Source organism: Canis aureus, chromosome 6 (genome assembly GCF_053574225.1).
Source record: "Canis aureus isolate CA01 chromosome 6, VMU_Caureus_v.1.0, whole genome shotgun sequence".
NCBI classification, from domain to species: domain Eukaryota; kingdom Metazoa; phylum Chordata; class Mammalia; order Carnivora; family Canidae; genus Canis; species Canis aureus.
Window position 1 is genome coordinate 52,486,972 of NC_135616.1, and position 15,656 is coordinate 52,502,627.

General features: G+C 33.3%; 1 protein-coding gene across 4 annotated transcripts in view; it reads right to left on the bottom strand.

Moving 5' to 3' along the window:
- Nucleotides 1–15,656, bottom strand: part of KIFAP3 (kinesin associated protein 3) — a 158,063-nt gene that overhangs the window by 99,365 nt on the left and 43,042 nt on the right. For all 4 annotated transcript variants that reach the window (XM_077901604.1, XM_077901606.1, XM_077901603.1 and 1 more), the window contains one exon: nt 2,691–2,869. In XM_077901604.1, the coding sequence (XP_077757730.1) occupies nt 2,691–2,869 (179 nt within the window). The remainder of the gene's footprint in view (nt 1–2,690; nt 2,870–15,656) is intronic.

The following is a 15,656-nucleotide window of genomic DNA, read 5'->3' on the forward strand; positions in this document are numbered from 1 at the left end:
ATAGAAAATAAGCAATCTAAGGAATACATATCCTTTCTCTTTTTCCTCTTAAAATCATATTCTAATATGACCTATTCCCTTTCTGTTATTATATTTACTTAGTAAATATGCAAACTCAATTTAAATCATTAATTGAAAGACTTTTTAAAGTGAACTAAATTTCCTTTAAAATACATTAACTATAAAAAGTGAGGTCAGTATCAGTTCATATCAACAGTAAAATGAACATTTTATTTAGACAAATAACACAACCTCACAAATAGAACAACCATTTCTCCTGTCCACCCTTTTTAAATAAAATTGCCACAGGCCTCATCTGTTACTAATCAAATCAAGTTAATATTTTTCTTTTGAAATAGCAACAGCACACACTGGTTGTTATAGCAAACTTAATAATAAAGTAACTGGAGAGTTTTTTTAAAAAATTAATTTGTATTTCCATTGCAGAAAATGGAATGTGAAATATGTACCATGTAGTCCAATCAGATGGCTAAACACTAGACATAGCTTTCTAATCATCTGTTTCTGATTGATAAAAGCCCAATCCCAAAAACTAAATTTAGTAATTGTCTCAGCATGCAATGCCTTTTCAATTTTATGTCTATAAAATGGAATTTATAGTTAATTAGTACTTTTATTAAATGTTTTATATAAAGTGACAGCTTATCAACAATCTATCAGCAATTTTATTTCATCCTTTAAGTAATTCTTTTTCAGTGTCTCTGGAAGCCAACAAAAGTTGCTTATCACTAATCTTGCTAAAAATGTTTTTTTAAATATAAAATCATTTTTTTTTCTCTTGGAACAGATAGAGGAGTAGGAAGCCAAATACCTGCAGATGTTTCATTGAGTAATTTATTTAACCTCTCTGATTTTCTGCGTCTTCATTTGCAAAATTAGCTAAATCTAGACATGGACATAAGATCTAGTCAAGCTCTTAAGATTTTGATTCTACACAATGCCTTAAAAATGCATTTCTTCCACAATAAAAGATGAAATGCATGCCATCTATAGTAAAAATGTGGCTAATCACATCATTTTTATGACCTTGGATCAATGACCCTTCCTGAACCTCTGCTTTTCCTACTTAATAAAATGTTAGATTTGATGAGAAAATTTATATGGTATCTCCCCAAATCTTACCAGAAAATGATTTCTAATAATGATTTTGAGATCATTTTTGATAGAATTAACACATAAGTTTATTTCCGAAACATAAATCTAACCAAAACATAGTAGACACATGCTGATGGCAAATCAATTTGAATTCTACAAACTTACTAAAGTGATCTTAATCTAAACATGTAAATGGAAAAAAATATACTTCAATTTATAGCAAGGAGAAGCAATTATTTAGCTACACTCTAATCAAGAATATATATCATTGTCTCATTATAGTCTTCTTTAATACAAGATCAATGAAAACAAGAATGTTTTTTATTACTAAGTAAATTCAATCTTTTTTTTTTTTTGTAAATTCAATCTTAAAACAATATCAGGCATACATCAGATCACCAATAATTATACACTAATGATGAAAATGACAGATATTAAACATCTGTGGTCAAAATAAAATTTCATTTATTTCTAGTATCAGAATTCAAAGCACTTATTAAATCTGATATAGGAGTCTCAAGTTTTATGCTGTGTCATTCACTGAGCATAAGGTACTTCCTAGTCCATTTAACTTCAAAAGAAGAAAAAAGAGCAGGTAGAAATACTATATATTATGATTATCTGAAGGAGAATCCACTTACACCAATAATACACAGTGATATAATGACTTGTATTAGCATATACTTCTAAAATGGTCCTCAATGTAGTTAAGGCCAATGATCTAACAATTTCATTTCTAGGAATCTAAGCAATTAATCAGAACTATAGACAGTGAGGCATGTACAAACGTATTCACTCAAGTGTTATTTATAATAGCTATAATTATAAACAACCTAAATATCTGAAAACAAGGTATGGTTAATATATGATCTATGTAATGTAACACTGTGTTTACAAAGACTTTTTAATGTGAAAAAAGCAGATAACTTTTATTCCGTCTTTACGTTATTTCTGAATTGTGTATATTTTTCAGAAGTACTATATATAATCAACTTGTATTTCTTAAAGACCGCTGCATCACCACAATATAAGATGGCAAACAGGAACTCACTATAATACTTCAAACAAGAAAATGCAAAGGGTATAAATAAAGAGGGCATGAACTAATAAAACAGAAAGAAAGAAGGTATAGCTTCAGGAGATCTTAAGAAGCCAAATAAACAGGTTGAAGCAACCAACTAGAATGGCAGGTTAATAAGGAGGATTGGGCTAGACTGTAATTCTACACACTAATATCAGAAATGTAGGAAAGAAGATAATGTAAGGGAAAAATAATAAGCCAGGTGATTCTGAAGCACAATCTTAGAATATAAGTTACTTTCTACATATTATGTTGAATATGGAAAGATATATCCTATGAAATATATTAGGATAAAATTGTTATCCAAATAGTCTCAATTAAGTGGGATATGAACTAATAAGGAATATATTTCCTAATGAAGTCATTTAAGTGAATTACTGCCTTTGTAAAATTTTCATTCAGAATTATCTCAGTAGGGATATAATGTGTTTACTTTTTATCAACACATTCAAACCTGAAAATAGTGGACATGGACTATTTAAATATAAGTTACCATATCATTTTTATTCTCCATAAAGATGCTGAGTTTCTTCAAGAATGACACAACTAGGATAAGTAGCTCAAAATTGTCCCGATCAAGAGCCTTCACCAGCATGTGAACTATGTTCTTGTTCCTCATCTTCAGTTCTGTACGTGTATCTTCAGCAAGATTCAGAAGCAAATAAAGAGCAACTAAAAGAGTAAAATAGATGAGTGTTAAGTGACAGGCATATTGAATCAACAACTTAATCATTTCTACTCAGTATAGTAACACGTAGTTCTAAGAAGAGACTACATTATTTTGAAAATATTATTAATTGGCTCATTGGAACACATTTGTTACTATTGAGAAATACATGTATGTTATACAAAATAAACAAAAAGTATACATACATAAAATAATTTTCTTATGATGCTGAGGACACTAACCAAAATAAGATAATGATTCTTTAAAGCTTAATAGTGGGCAAATGGTATTAAAGGTACATGTTACTATATAATAAAACAGGGGGAAAGAATTGTATATGTGTAGAAAACAAGGTAAAACTTCAACAACAAGCAGCCGCAATATTAAAAAGAACTATACTCTAAGAAAAAACTGATGATTACCAGAGGAAAGGTGGGCAGAGGAATGACTGAAATAGGAGATGGAGATTAAGAAGTGCACCTGTGATAAGCATAGGGTGATGTATGGAAGTGTTGAATCACTACAATGTACACCTGAAACTAATATAACACTATATGTTAAAAACAACAAAAAGAACTATAATCCAAAACATGTAAAATAGCTATACCTAAATATGAGGATAGTAAAATCTATTTCACATATCCAAACTGATTTTCTGATAGTTACTACAGAAAATGCCATATTAAGTTCAGTAATACAATTGTTATACTAGACAAAGTTAAGGCATTGTCTACTAGTTCTAAGTAAAATTTCTTTTAGACACCTCTAATAAAAATGTTTAGGTTCTTCCAATAAACTCATATGATTCTTCCCTTTTGACAGAATTTGTAACATACATTGTTTTCCATTTTGCCTTGACTGACAGGAAGCTTCAGAGTTAAGATTTAAAAGAGTTCTATCAGAATTTGTAGGCTATTATGATCAATGCAATCCTATAATCTTGGTTGCATTACTTTAGCATTTCATTTCATGCATTCTTATAAGCCATTTCTATACCTTTATTAAAATAAGAAATATATGCAATAGTTGTAAATATTTAATTTATTTAGCAAATATTTGAGCTGTAAAGGCAGTAATTAGGGCTACTGTATGCCAGGCACTGTACTAGTTGATATATAAAGAGTAAACCATTTTATCTTTAAGATAATTTATGGTGAAAGAAGTATTTATTATAAATTCTACAGATGGGCAACTTCAGATTCAGAGAAGTTAAATAACTTGCCCTATCCACACAGCAAAAAAGTGATGGAGCTAAATTAAAATCAAGCCTATCAGAACCCAAAGCTCACATATTTATACTACTGCATCATACTGACTTTTCATGGAAGGCACTATTAAAAGGTTTTACAGTTGTGTGAAATCTAAAGTCTCTTTCAGATGGGAGGGAGGGGAGTGTCCTCAAAACTTAGACCTGCTCCAGGGACGGTGGGCTTTTTCAGCCCCATATGTTTTTTGGCTGCACACATGCGTTGCCCAGGATCTTTGGATGGGATTCTGTGGTAGCCATGCTCAACCTTAAGAGCAGGTGACTGGGGTGTTTTCATTTAGGAAGTTTCTGCAAGATCATTCTGATGCCATTTTCCATGCTGTCTTTGCATGGACAGAAGGTGTGGGATGTTTGTGTGACTATTTTTGATGTATTTTAGATCTGTTCCCCTAATATTCATGTCAACAAAAGGCTTGATTCTCTGTCTGAAACCAAGCAATACAGTTAAAAAACTGGGAATTAGGGCAGCCCGGGTGGCTCAGCGGTTTAGAGCTGCCTTCAGCCCAGGGTGTGATCATGGAGACCCAGGATCGAGTCCCACGTCCAGCTCCCTGCATGGAGCCTGCTTCTCCCTCTGCCTGTGTCTCTGCCTCTCTCTCTCTCTCTGTCTCACTCTCTCTCATGAATAAATAAAAATAAAACAAAACAAAAACCCTGGGAATTAAAAAATTGTGTTGAATGCTCTCTGATTTAAACAGTGTTTTTGCACTCAATGAATCAATTTCTCTAAAAAAATTTTTTCTAAATGAAGTTGTATTGAAAGCATATAGTAGACTTCTGCTTATAACCAAGAGAAATATAATGGGTTGAACAGTGATCTCCCAAAATTCATGCCCCATTGAAACTTAGAATCTGACCCTATTTAGAAATGGGTCTTTGCAGAGGTAATTGGTTAAGATAAGGTCATAATGGGCTAGGTTGGACCTCAAATTCAATGACTTGTGTCCTTATAAGAATAGGAGAGGAGGGATCCCTGGGTGGCGCAGCGGTTTGGCGCCTGCCTTTGGCCCAGGGCGCGGTCCTGGAGACCCGGGATCGAATCCCACGTCGGGCTCCCGGTGCATGGAGCCTGCTTCTCCCTCTGCCTGTGTCTCTGCCTCTCTCTCTCTCTCACTGTGTGCCTATCATAAATAAATCAAAATTAAAAAAAAAAAAAGAATAGGAGAGGATACGGATACAGGGGGAGGGTGGCCATGTGAGGATGGAGGCAGAGAATAGAGTGATATGGCTATGAGCCAAGAAATATTGAGGATTAGTGGAAGCCACCAAAACCTAAGAAGAGAAAAGGAAGGATTCTGAAGCCTTCGGGGGGAATATGGTCCTGCTAACACTGTGATTTTTGGCTTTCTAATTTTCAGAAACCGTGAGAAAATAAATTTCTGTTGTTTTATTAAATGAGCCAGTTTGTGGTACTTTGTTTTGGCAGCTCTCTAGGAAGTTAACACAACAGAGTAATGGGTACCAGATTTAAATCCTTACCTGAAATAACAACAACGACAACAACCAGATGAAAATGTACAAAATAAAGATTTTCACAACAATGGACATCAGATAATGAAGGACAGTGACCTAACAGATAAGAAGTAAGTGAGATGGCCCTATGACTGCCCCAGAATAATGTCTTGAGAGTTTCCAGGTCATGACACAGAGAGGGAAAATCCTGGCAGAACTCAAAAGAACTCTAGAGTTCAAGAGATGGAACCAAGAGACCAGGAAAGCCAAACAAGAAAAATATCAAATAAACAACCTAACTTTATACCTAAGGGAGCTAGAAAAAGAACAACAAATGAAGCCTAGAGACAGCAGAAGAAGGAAATAATAATGTTTAGAACAGAAATAAATGATATAAAAACTAAAACAATGACTACAAAAAACCACAACAACAACCCAACAACAACAATAGAACAGATGAAAAACCAGGAGCTAGTCCTCTGAAAATATTAATAAAACTGATAAACTTATAGCCAGCCTTCTCAAAAAGAAGAGAAAGGACCTAAAGAAGAAAGAGAAAGGACCAAAGGACCTTGGGTTGCAAGGGTGGTTCAATATTCACAAATCAATCAAGAGGATATACCACATTAATAAAAGAAAGGACAAGAACCATATGTTCCTTTCAATAGATGCAAAAAAGCATTTGACAAAGTACTACATCCATTCATGATAAAAACCCTCAACAAAGTAGGTTTAGAGCAAACATACTTCAACTTAATAAAGGCCATCTATAAAAATCTACAGCTAATATCATCCTCAATGGGGAAAAACTGAGTGTCTCCTTGATGGTCAAGAACAAGACAAGGATATCCACTGTCACCTCTGTTATTTAGCATAGTACTGAAAGTCCTGGCCACAGCAATCAGACAACAAAAATAAATAAAATGCATCCAACTTGGCAAGGAAGAAGTGAAACTTTCACTACTTGCAGATGACATAATACTCTATATAGAAATTGAAAACAGGGGATCCCTGGGTGGCGCAGCGGTTTGGCGCCTGCCTTTGGCCCAGGGCGCGATCCTGGAGACCCGGGATCGAGTCCCACGTCCCGGTACATGGAGCCTGCCTGTCTCTCTCTCTCTCTCTCTCTCTCTCTGTGACTATCATAAATAAATAAAAAATTAAAAAAAAAAAGAAATTGAAAACAACAAAGAAATTAAAAGACATTCCATGCTCATGGACTGAGAAAACAAACATTGTTAAAATATTTGTAATGTCCAAAGCAATCTACACATTTAAATGCAATCCTTATCAAAATACTAATAGCATTTTTCACAGAGCTAGAACAATCCTATAATTTGTATAAAACCACAAAAGACCTCAAGTAGCCAAAGCAACCTTGAGAAAGAAAAGCAAAGCTGGAGGCATCACAATTCTGGACTTCAAGTTATATTACAAAGCTGTAGTGTTCAAAACAGTATGGTACTGGCACAAAAACAGACACATAGATCAAGAGAATAAACAGAAAACCAAGAAGTGAACCTACAATTATATGCTCAATTAATCTTTGACAAAGCAGGAAAGAACATCCAATGAGAAAAATGTCTCTTTAACAAATAGTGTTGCAAAAACTGAACAGCAACATGCAAAAGAATGAAACTGTACTACTTTGCTACATCCCATATAAAAATACATTTAAAATGTATCAAAGACCTAAATGTGAGACCTGAAACCATAAAAATCCTAAAGAACACAGGCAGTAACTTCTTAGACATTGACTGTAACAACTTCTTTCTAGATATGTCTCTTGAGGCAAGGGAAACAAAAGCAAAAATAAACTATTGGGACTCTATCAAAATAAAAAGCTTCTGCACAGCAAAGGAAACAATCAACAAAATTAAAAGGCAACCTATGGAATGGGAGAGGATACTTGGAAATAACATTATCTGATAAAGGGTTAGTGTCCAAAATGTATAAAGAACTTATACAACTCAATACACAGAAAATAATAATAATCTAATTAAAAAGTGGGCAGAAGACACGAAGAGGCTTTTTTTTTTTCAAAAACGTAGAGATGGCCTGAAAGATACATGAAAAGATGCTTGAAATCACTCATCATCAGGAAAATTCAGATCAAAATTACAAATCACACCACACCTGTCAGAATGTCTAAAATCAAAATCACAAGAAACAACAGGTGTTGGCAAGGATGTCAAGAAAGGAGAACCCTCTTGTACTATGTGGGAATGTAAACTGGTGCAGCTGCTCTGGAAAACTATATGCAGGTTCTATAAAAAATTAAAAATAAACTGCCCTATGATCCAGCAATTGCACTATCCAAAGAATACAAAAATACAATTCAAGGGGATACATGCCCCCTGATGTTCCTAACAGCATTATCTACAATAGCCAAATTACAGAAACAGCTCAAGCCTCTATTGACTGATGAATGGTTAAGGAAAATGTAGGAGATACATACATATAGAACATTACTCAGCCAAGAGAAAGAATGAAATCTTGCCATTTGCAATAACATGGATGGAGCTAGAGACTATAATGCTATGCAAAATAAGTCAGAGAAAGATGAATACTATATGATTTCACTCATAAAATTTAAGAAACAAAACAAATGCGCAAAGGAGAAAGAAAGGGAGACAAACCAAGAAACACTATAGAGAACAAACTGATGGGTTACCAAAGGGGAGGCAGATGTGGGGGGGGATGAGTTAAATAGGTGAAGGGGATTAAGAAGTGCATTTTGTGTGATGAGCACCAAGCCAATATAGAAATATTGAAACACCTGACACTAATATTATACTGCATGGTAAATGGAATTTAAATAAAAAGTATCTTCTCTAACAGTAATGGGATCACATTAAAAATTAGTAACACATAGGTCTCTCAGAAATTCCTAAATATTCAGAAATAAACTAACTCCTTCCTAAATAACTTATGTGTCAAAGAAGTAGTAAAAGGGGAATTGGAAAGTGTTTTGAATGGAATAAAAATAAAAATAAAAACAGGATATATCAAAATCTATGGTATATCCCTAAAGCAGTGCTTAAAGAGAAATTTACAGTCCTATATACTTTCAGTATAGAAGAAGAAAGGTCTTAAATAAATGATCCTACTTCCAACTTAAGAAGCTACAAAAGGAGCAAACTGAACCCAAAGTTAGCTCAGAAACAGAAATAATATTCAACTGAACAGAAATTAATTAAATATATAATATAAATGTACAGAAAATCAATGAAACCAAAAGTTGGTTCTTTGAGATTAAAAAAAAATATGATACCCTCAAACAACTATGATCATGAGAAAAAAAAAAGACATAATTTACCAATCTCTGGATTGAGAGAGGTTATATATCACTATAGATTCTGTTGGTATTAATAAAATAATAAGGAAATATTAATACAGAACAACCTTAAATTTAGAAATTCCTTAACAATTCAAGCTACTTGAGCTCACTCAAGAAGAAATAAAGAATGTGAACAGTACCTATTAAAGAAATTGAATTTGCAGTTTAAAATCTTCCCACACCTGGGTGGCTCAGTGGTTAAGCGTCTGCCTTTGGCTCAGAGTGTGATCCTAGGGTCCTGGGATCGAGTTCCTCACCAGGCTCCCTACAGGGAGCTTCTGTATGCTTCTCCCTCTCCCTACGTCTCTGCTTCTCTCTCTGTGTCTCTCATGAATAAATAAATAAAAATAAATAAATAAACAAAATCTTCCCATAAAGAAAACAAGGGTTCAGATGGCTTTACTGGAATATCTTATCCAATATTTAAAGGAATAATACCATTCTGCACATGGTCTCCCAGGAAGTTAAATAGAATGGAATATATTCCAAATCAACCTATGAAGCCAGCATTATCATAAAAATTTTACAACACAAGAAAACTACACACAAATACCTTATGAACATAGAAGCAAAACAAAGTTAGCAAATTTAATCCACTGATACATAAAAAGGATACATGAGTGCATTTAATACAGAAGCCCAAGGCTGAATTAACATTTGAAAAATCAATGTAATTCACCATATAAACAAACTAAAAAATAATTAAAAGGTTTCCTGATCTGACAAGATGAAGTTATCTTTATTTATATATAATACATTCACCTATGTGGAAAATGTGATGGAATCTTTAAAGGAAAGTTATTAAAAATAAGTAATAAATAAATTTACCAAGGTTGCAGAATTCAGAACCAATATTAAAAAATATTTCTATATACAAGCAACGAATAATCAGTTGAAATTTTTTTAAAAGAGTGTTCAGAATAGCAACAGAAATATGAAAATCTTAGGGATAAATCTGACACAAGATATGAAAAACCTGAAAACAATAAAACACCACTATGAGATATTCAAGAAAATCTAAATAAATGGAAAGAGAGATCCTTTTCTTGGGTCAAAAGACAATACTGTTAAGAAACCAATTCTTCCAAAATTAACATATATATTCAATGCATCCTGAATCAATACCCCAGAATTTTAAGGAAACGAATACACTGATTATAAAATAATATGAAAATGCATAATATCTAGAATAGCCAAAATTCCTGTGGAAAAAAAGTTGAAGGAATACTACTTCATTTAAAAATTTTCTATAAAGCCACTATACTGAAGACACTGTGCTATTGGTATCAAGAGTTACAAAAGTGATGGACAGCACAAATTACAGTACAGAAATGAAATGCACATACATGGATAAAGGATTTTTCACAAATAACAATCCAATAGATAAAAGGATAAAAGGATAGTGTATTCAACAAATAATGCTTGAATAATTGGACATGCATAGAACTTTGATCCATTCTTCATACCATATACAAAAATTAACTCAAAACATATTATAGACTTAAGTGTAAAACCTAAGACTGTAACATTTGTAGAAGAAAACAGAGGAGAAAAATCTTTGCAAGAGAATTTCTTGGATACAATATCAAAATTGTAATTCAGGAAATATGAAATCAATTGTGCTACATAAATATATAAAATTCTGCACTCTAAAAGACACTCTTAGGAGAATAAAAAGGTAAGCCAAAGACTAGGAGAAAATGTCTACAAATCCTATGTCTGATAAAGTCTTGTATCCAATATATAAAAGAACTCTTGGGATGCCTGGGTGGCTCAATCAGTTAAGTTCACAGACTTTATTTGTAATTGAGAAAAACTGGAAACATCCCAGATAACCCTTAATAGATGAATGCAATGACATATCACTCAATAATGAAAAGAAATTAATTATTAATATGAAATGAATCTCTAATTATGCTCTCCGTGTACATTCCTGAGACTATATGGTATCATCACAGACAATGGAAGTGCACATGGCAGTGGAAATGCAGGTGCACAGCAGGAAAGGCTAACTTCAAGCTTGTGCATTAAGAAAACAATCTACATATCACTGGAGTCCCAGAATGAGAAGAGAAAGAAAGGGGCAGAAAATTTACTTAGGAAATAATGGCTGAGGAAAAAAAAAGAAGAAAGAAAGAATGGTTGCAAATGTCCCAAGTCTCAGGAGAGATATGAGTATCACAATATTAATAATTCACCACAAAATTTCAATCTACATGTAAAACAATGTTCTATAAGACACATAAAATCATGTAAAATCAAAGTCAAAGAGAGAATTTTATCTTTTTTTTTAAAGATATTATTTATTGAGTTGAGAGAGAGAGTGAGCATATGCAAGCATGGATAGGAGCACAGGGAGAGGGAGAGAATCTCAAGCAGACTCCCTGCTAAGCATGGAGCCCAAAACCAAGAGTCATATGCTCAACTGACTGAGCCACCCAGGTGTCCCAGGAAAGAATTTTATTTATTTTATTTTATTTTTATTTTTTTAAGAATTTTAAAAGTAAGAAGAGAGAGAGAGAGAAAAAAAAAAAAAAAAAAAAGATCTCCTACAAGGGAAGACCATAAGGAGATTCCTCAGCAGAAACCTTACAGGCCAGGAATAAGTGGAATGGTAAATTCAAAGTGCTGAAAAGAAAAAAAAAAAAAGCCAACCAAATATACTTTACACAAAGTTGTCCTTCAAAAATGAAAGCAAAATACTTTAGCCAAAGGAATACTGAAAAAGAAAACCAAAGTTGGGGGCATCACAATGCCGGACTTCAAGCTGTATTACAAAGCTGTGATCATTAAGACAGCATGTTACTGGCACAAAAACAGACACACAGATCAATGAAACAGAATAGAGAACCCAGAAATAGACCAACTCCATGGCCAACTAATCTTTGACAAAGCAGGAAAGAATAGCCAATAGAAAAAAGACAGTGTTGGAAATGGTGTTGGGAAAACTGGAGAGCCACATTCAGAAGAATGACTAGATCGTTCTCTTATGCCATACACAAAGATAAACTCAAAATGAATGAAAGACCTAATTGTGAGACAGGAATCCACCAAAATCCTAGAGGAGAACACAGGAGCAAACTTTTTGACCTTAGCCACAGCAACTTCTTGCAAGACACATCTCTAAAGGCAAGGGAAACAAAAGCAAAAATGAACTGCTAGAACTTCATCAAAATAAAAAACTTCTGCAGAGCAAAGCAAGTAGTCAACAAAACTAAAATGCAACCTACAGAATGGGAGAAGATATTTGTAAATGACCTATTAGATAAAGGGCTAATATCTAAGATCTATAAAGAACTTATCAAACTTAACACCCAAAAAACAAACAATCCAGTCAAGAAATGGGCAAAAGACATGAACAGACATTTCTCCAAAGAAGACCTACACATGGCCAATAGGCTCATGAAAAAAAATGCTCCACATCATTTGTCATCAGGAAAATACAAATCAAGACCACAATGATTTGTTACCATGTTATAACACTAAGAATGGCTAAAATCAACAGGATAGGAAACAACAAATATTGGTCTGGATATGGAAAAAGGGGAACCTACTTTACACTGTTGGTGAGAATGCAAGCTGGTACACCCACTCTGGAAAACAGTATGGAGGTTCCTCAAGAAGTTAAAAATAGAGATATCCTATGACCTAGCAATTGCACTAGTGGGTATTTACTGCAAAAATACAGATGTAGTGAAAGAAAGGGGCACCTGCATCCCAATGTTCATAGCAGCAATGTCCACTCTTCAACAGATGAATGGATAAAGAAGATGTGGTATACTTATACAATGTAATATTATTCAGCCATCAGAAAGGATGAATACCTACCATTTAAATTGATGTGGATGGAACTGGAGGGTATAATGTTAAGTGAAATAAGTCAGTTGAAGAAAGACAATTATCATATGGTTTCACTCATATGTGGAATATAAGAAATAGCAGGAGGAGAATAAAGGGGAATAATAAAGGAAGGAGGGGAAACTGAATGGGTAAAAGTCAGAAAGGAAGACAAACCATGAGAGACTTTTAACTCTGGGAAACTGAGGGTTGCTGAATGGGAGGTGCGTGGGGGGATAGGGTAACTAGGTGACAGGCAATAAAGGAGGGCATGTGATGTGATGAGCACTGGGTGTTAGTTATACTGTATGTTGGCAAATTGATATTAAATTTTAAAAATAAAAATTATTTGTGATCTCAAAAAAAAAAAAAGGCTGAATCATGAAGTGGAAAATCTGAACAGACTAATAAAGAGTCAGCTTGAATCAATTACCAAAAACCTTGCAAAAAAGAAAAGCCTAAGACCAGATGGCTTCACAGGGTACTCCTAGAAAACATTTAAAGAAGAATCCATGTCAATCCTTCTCAAACTCCTCCAAAAAATTGAAGAGTTACCCCTGATACAAAGCCAGATAAGGACACAAGGAAAAACATAAAACAAAACACTATAGATCAATATCCCTGATGAACAGAGATATAAAAATTCTCAATAAAATACTAGCAAACTGAATGCAAAGCACATACCATCACCAAATAGGATTTATCCCTGGGATATACAGATGATTTAGCATACACAAATAAAAAAAAAACATGATATATCACATTAATAGAAAAGACAAAAATCATATGGTCATCTCAATAGATGCAGAAATGGCATCTGACACAATTCAACATTCTTTCTTGATAAAACTCCTAAGAATAGAAAGTAAGCATAAAAAGGCCATATATGAAAATCCAATTACCAATAACATACTCAACAGTGGAAAACTGAAAGCTTTTATTCTAAAATTAGCAAAAAGGCTTACTCTTGACACTTTTATTCAATATAATATTGGAAGAACTAGCTAGAGCACTTAGGCAATTTGTATACCTTTGTATATAAAGGTATACAAATTGGAAAGGAAGACATGAAATTGTGTCTGTTTACTGAAGACTCAATTCTTATATAGAAAATCCTTAAGAGTACCAAAACACTGTTAGAATTGATAAGTGAATTCAATAAAGTTTCAGGATTAAAAAATCAATACATAAAAATCATTTGTACTCCTATACACTAACAACTATATAAAAGAAAATAAAACAATCTCATTTACAATAGCATCAAAAACAATAAAATTCTTAGGAATAAATTTAAGCAAATAAGTGAAGGATATATTTACTGAAACTATAAGATATTGATGAAAGAAATCTGAAGACACAAATAAATGTAAAGATATGCTGTGTTCAATGATGGGACAAGTTATTATAATTAAAATATCCATAGTACCCAAAGACATCTATGGAATCATATCCTCTCTATCAAAATTCCAATGTCATTTTCACAAAAATAGAACAAAATACAAAAAATTGTATAGAACCATAAATGACTCAAAATAGCCAAAGCAATCTTGAAAAAGTATAAAGATGGAGGCATTATACTTTCTGGTTTAAAAATATGTCACAAAGCTATGGTAATCAAACTGTATGGTATTAAGCATAAAAACAGGTATTAGATCAATGAAACAATTTAGAGCTCAAAATAAACCCACATATAAAGGTCAACTAATATTTATTTGACAAGAGAGCCAGAAATACTCAAGAGGGTAAAGGATAGTTTCTTCAAAAAAATGGTACTGGGAAAACTAAATATTCATATAGAAACAAATGAAATTGGGCCCCTAACACCACTCATGAAAATTAATTTGACTTACAAAAGAAAAAAGGACTGAGATAGGATTAGGATTAAGGACTTGAAAATGTAAAACTCCTAGAAGAAAACAGAGGGGAAAAGTTCCTTGACATCAGTCTCGGCAATGATTTTTGGAAAATGACACCAAAGTACAAGCAACAAAAGTAGTCATCAAGAAGTGGGACTACATCAAACTAAAAAAGCTCTGCACAGCAAAAGAAACAATCAACAAAATGAAAAGGCAATGTACAGAATGGGAGGAAATACGGGGTTAACACCCAAAAGATGTAAGAAACCCATACAACTCAATAGGAAAAAATCAAAACAAATCAAATCTGATTTAACAATGGACAAATGCTCTGAACAGACATTTTCCCAAAGAAGATATACAAATTACCAACAGATAAATGAAAAGGTGTTCAACATCACTAATCATCAGGGAAATGGAAATGAATACCATGACAGAGCACCTCATACCTGTCAGAATGGCTATTACTAAAAAGACAAGTGATAAATGCTGCCAAGGATGTAGAGTAAAAAGAATGTAAATTGGGAGGAATTTAAACTGCAATTTATATTCCTGTTAAATATAAATTCCTGTTAAAGGAATATAAACTGGTGCAGCCACTATGGAAAATGGATGTTTCTCAAAAATTTAAAAATAAAACTACCATATGATCCAGCAATACCACTTCTGGGTATATATCCAAAGGAAATAAAATCATGATCTCAAAGAGATATCTGTATCCCTGTGTTCACTGAGGCATTGTTAATAGCCAAGACACAGCAGCAGCCTAAGTGTCCATCAATGGATGAATGGATAAAGGAGATGGGGCATACATATGCACACACACACACCCCAAAATATTATTCATTCATAAAAAAGGAAGATATTCTGCCACTTGTGATAACACAGATAGACCTTAAGGGTATTATTTTAAGTGAAATCAGACAGAGGAAGACAAATATTGTATGTTCTCACTGAGTATGTGGAATCTAAAAACACTGGACTCATAAAAACAGAGTAGATCATGCTTACCAGAAGCTGGGTTGTGGGGGAAATGGGAA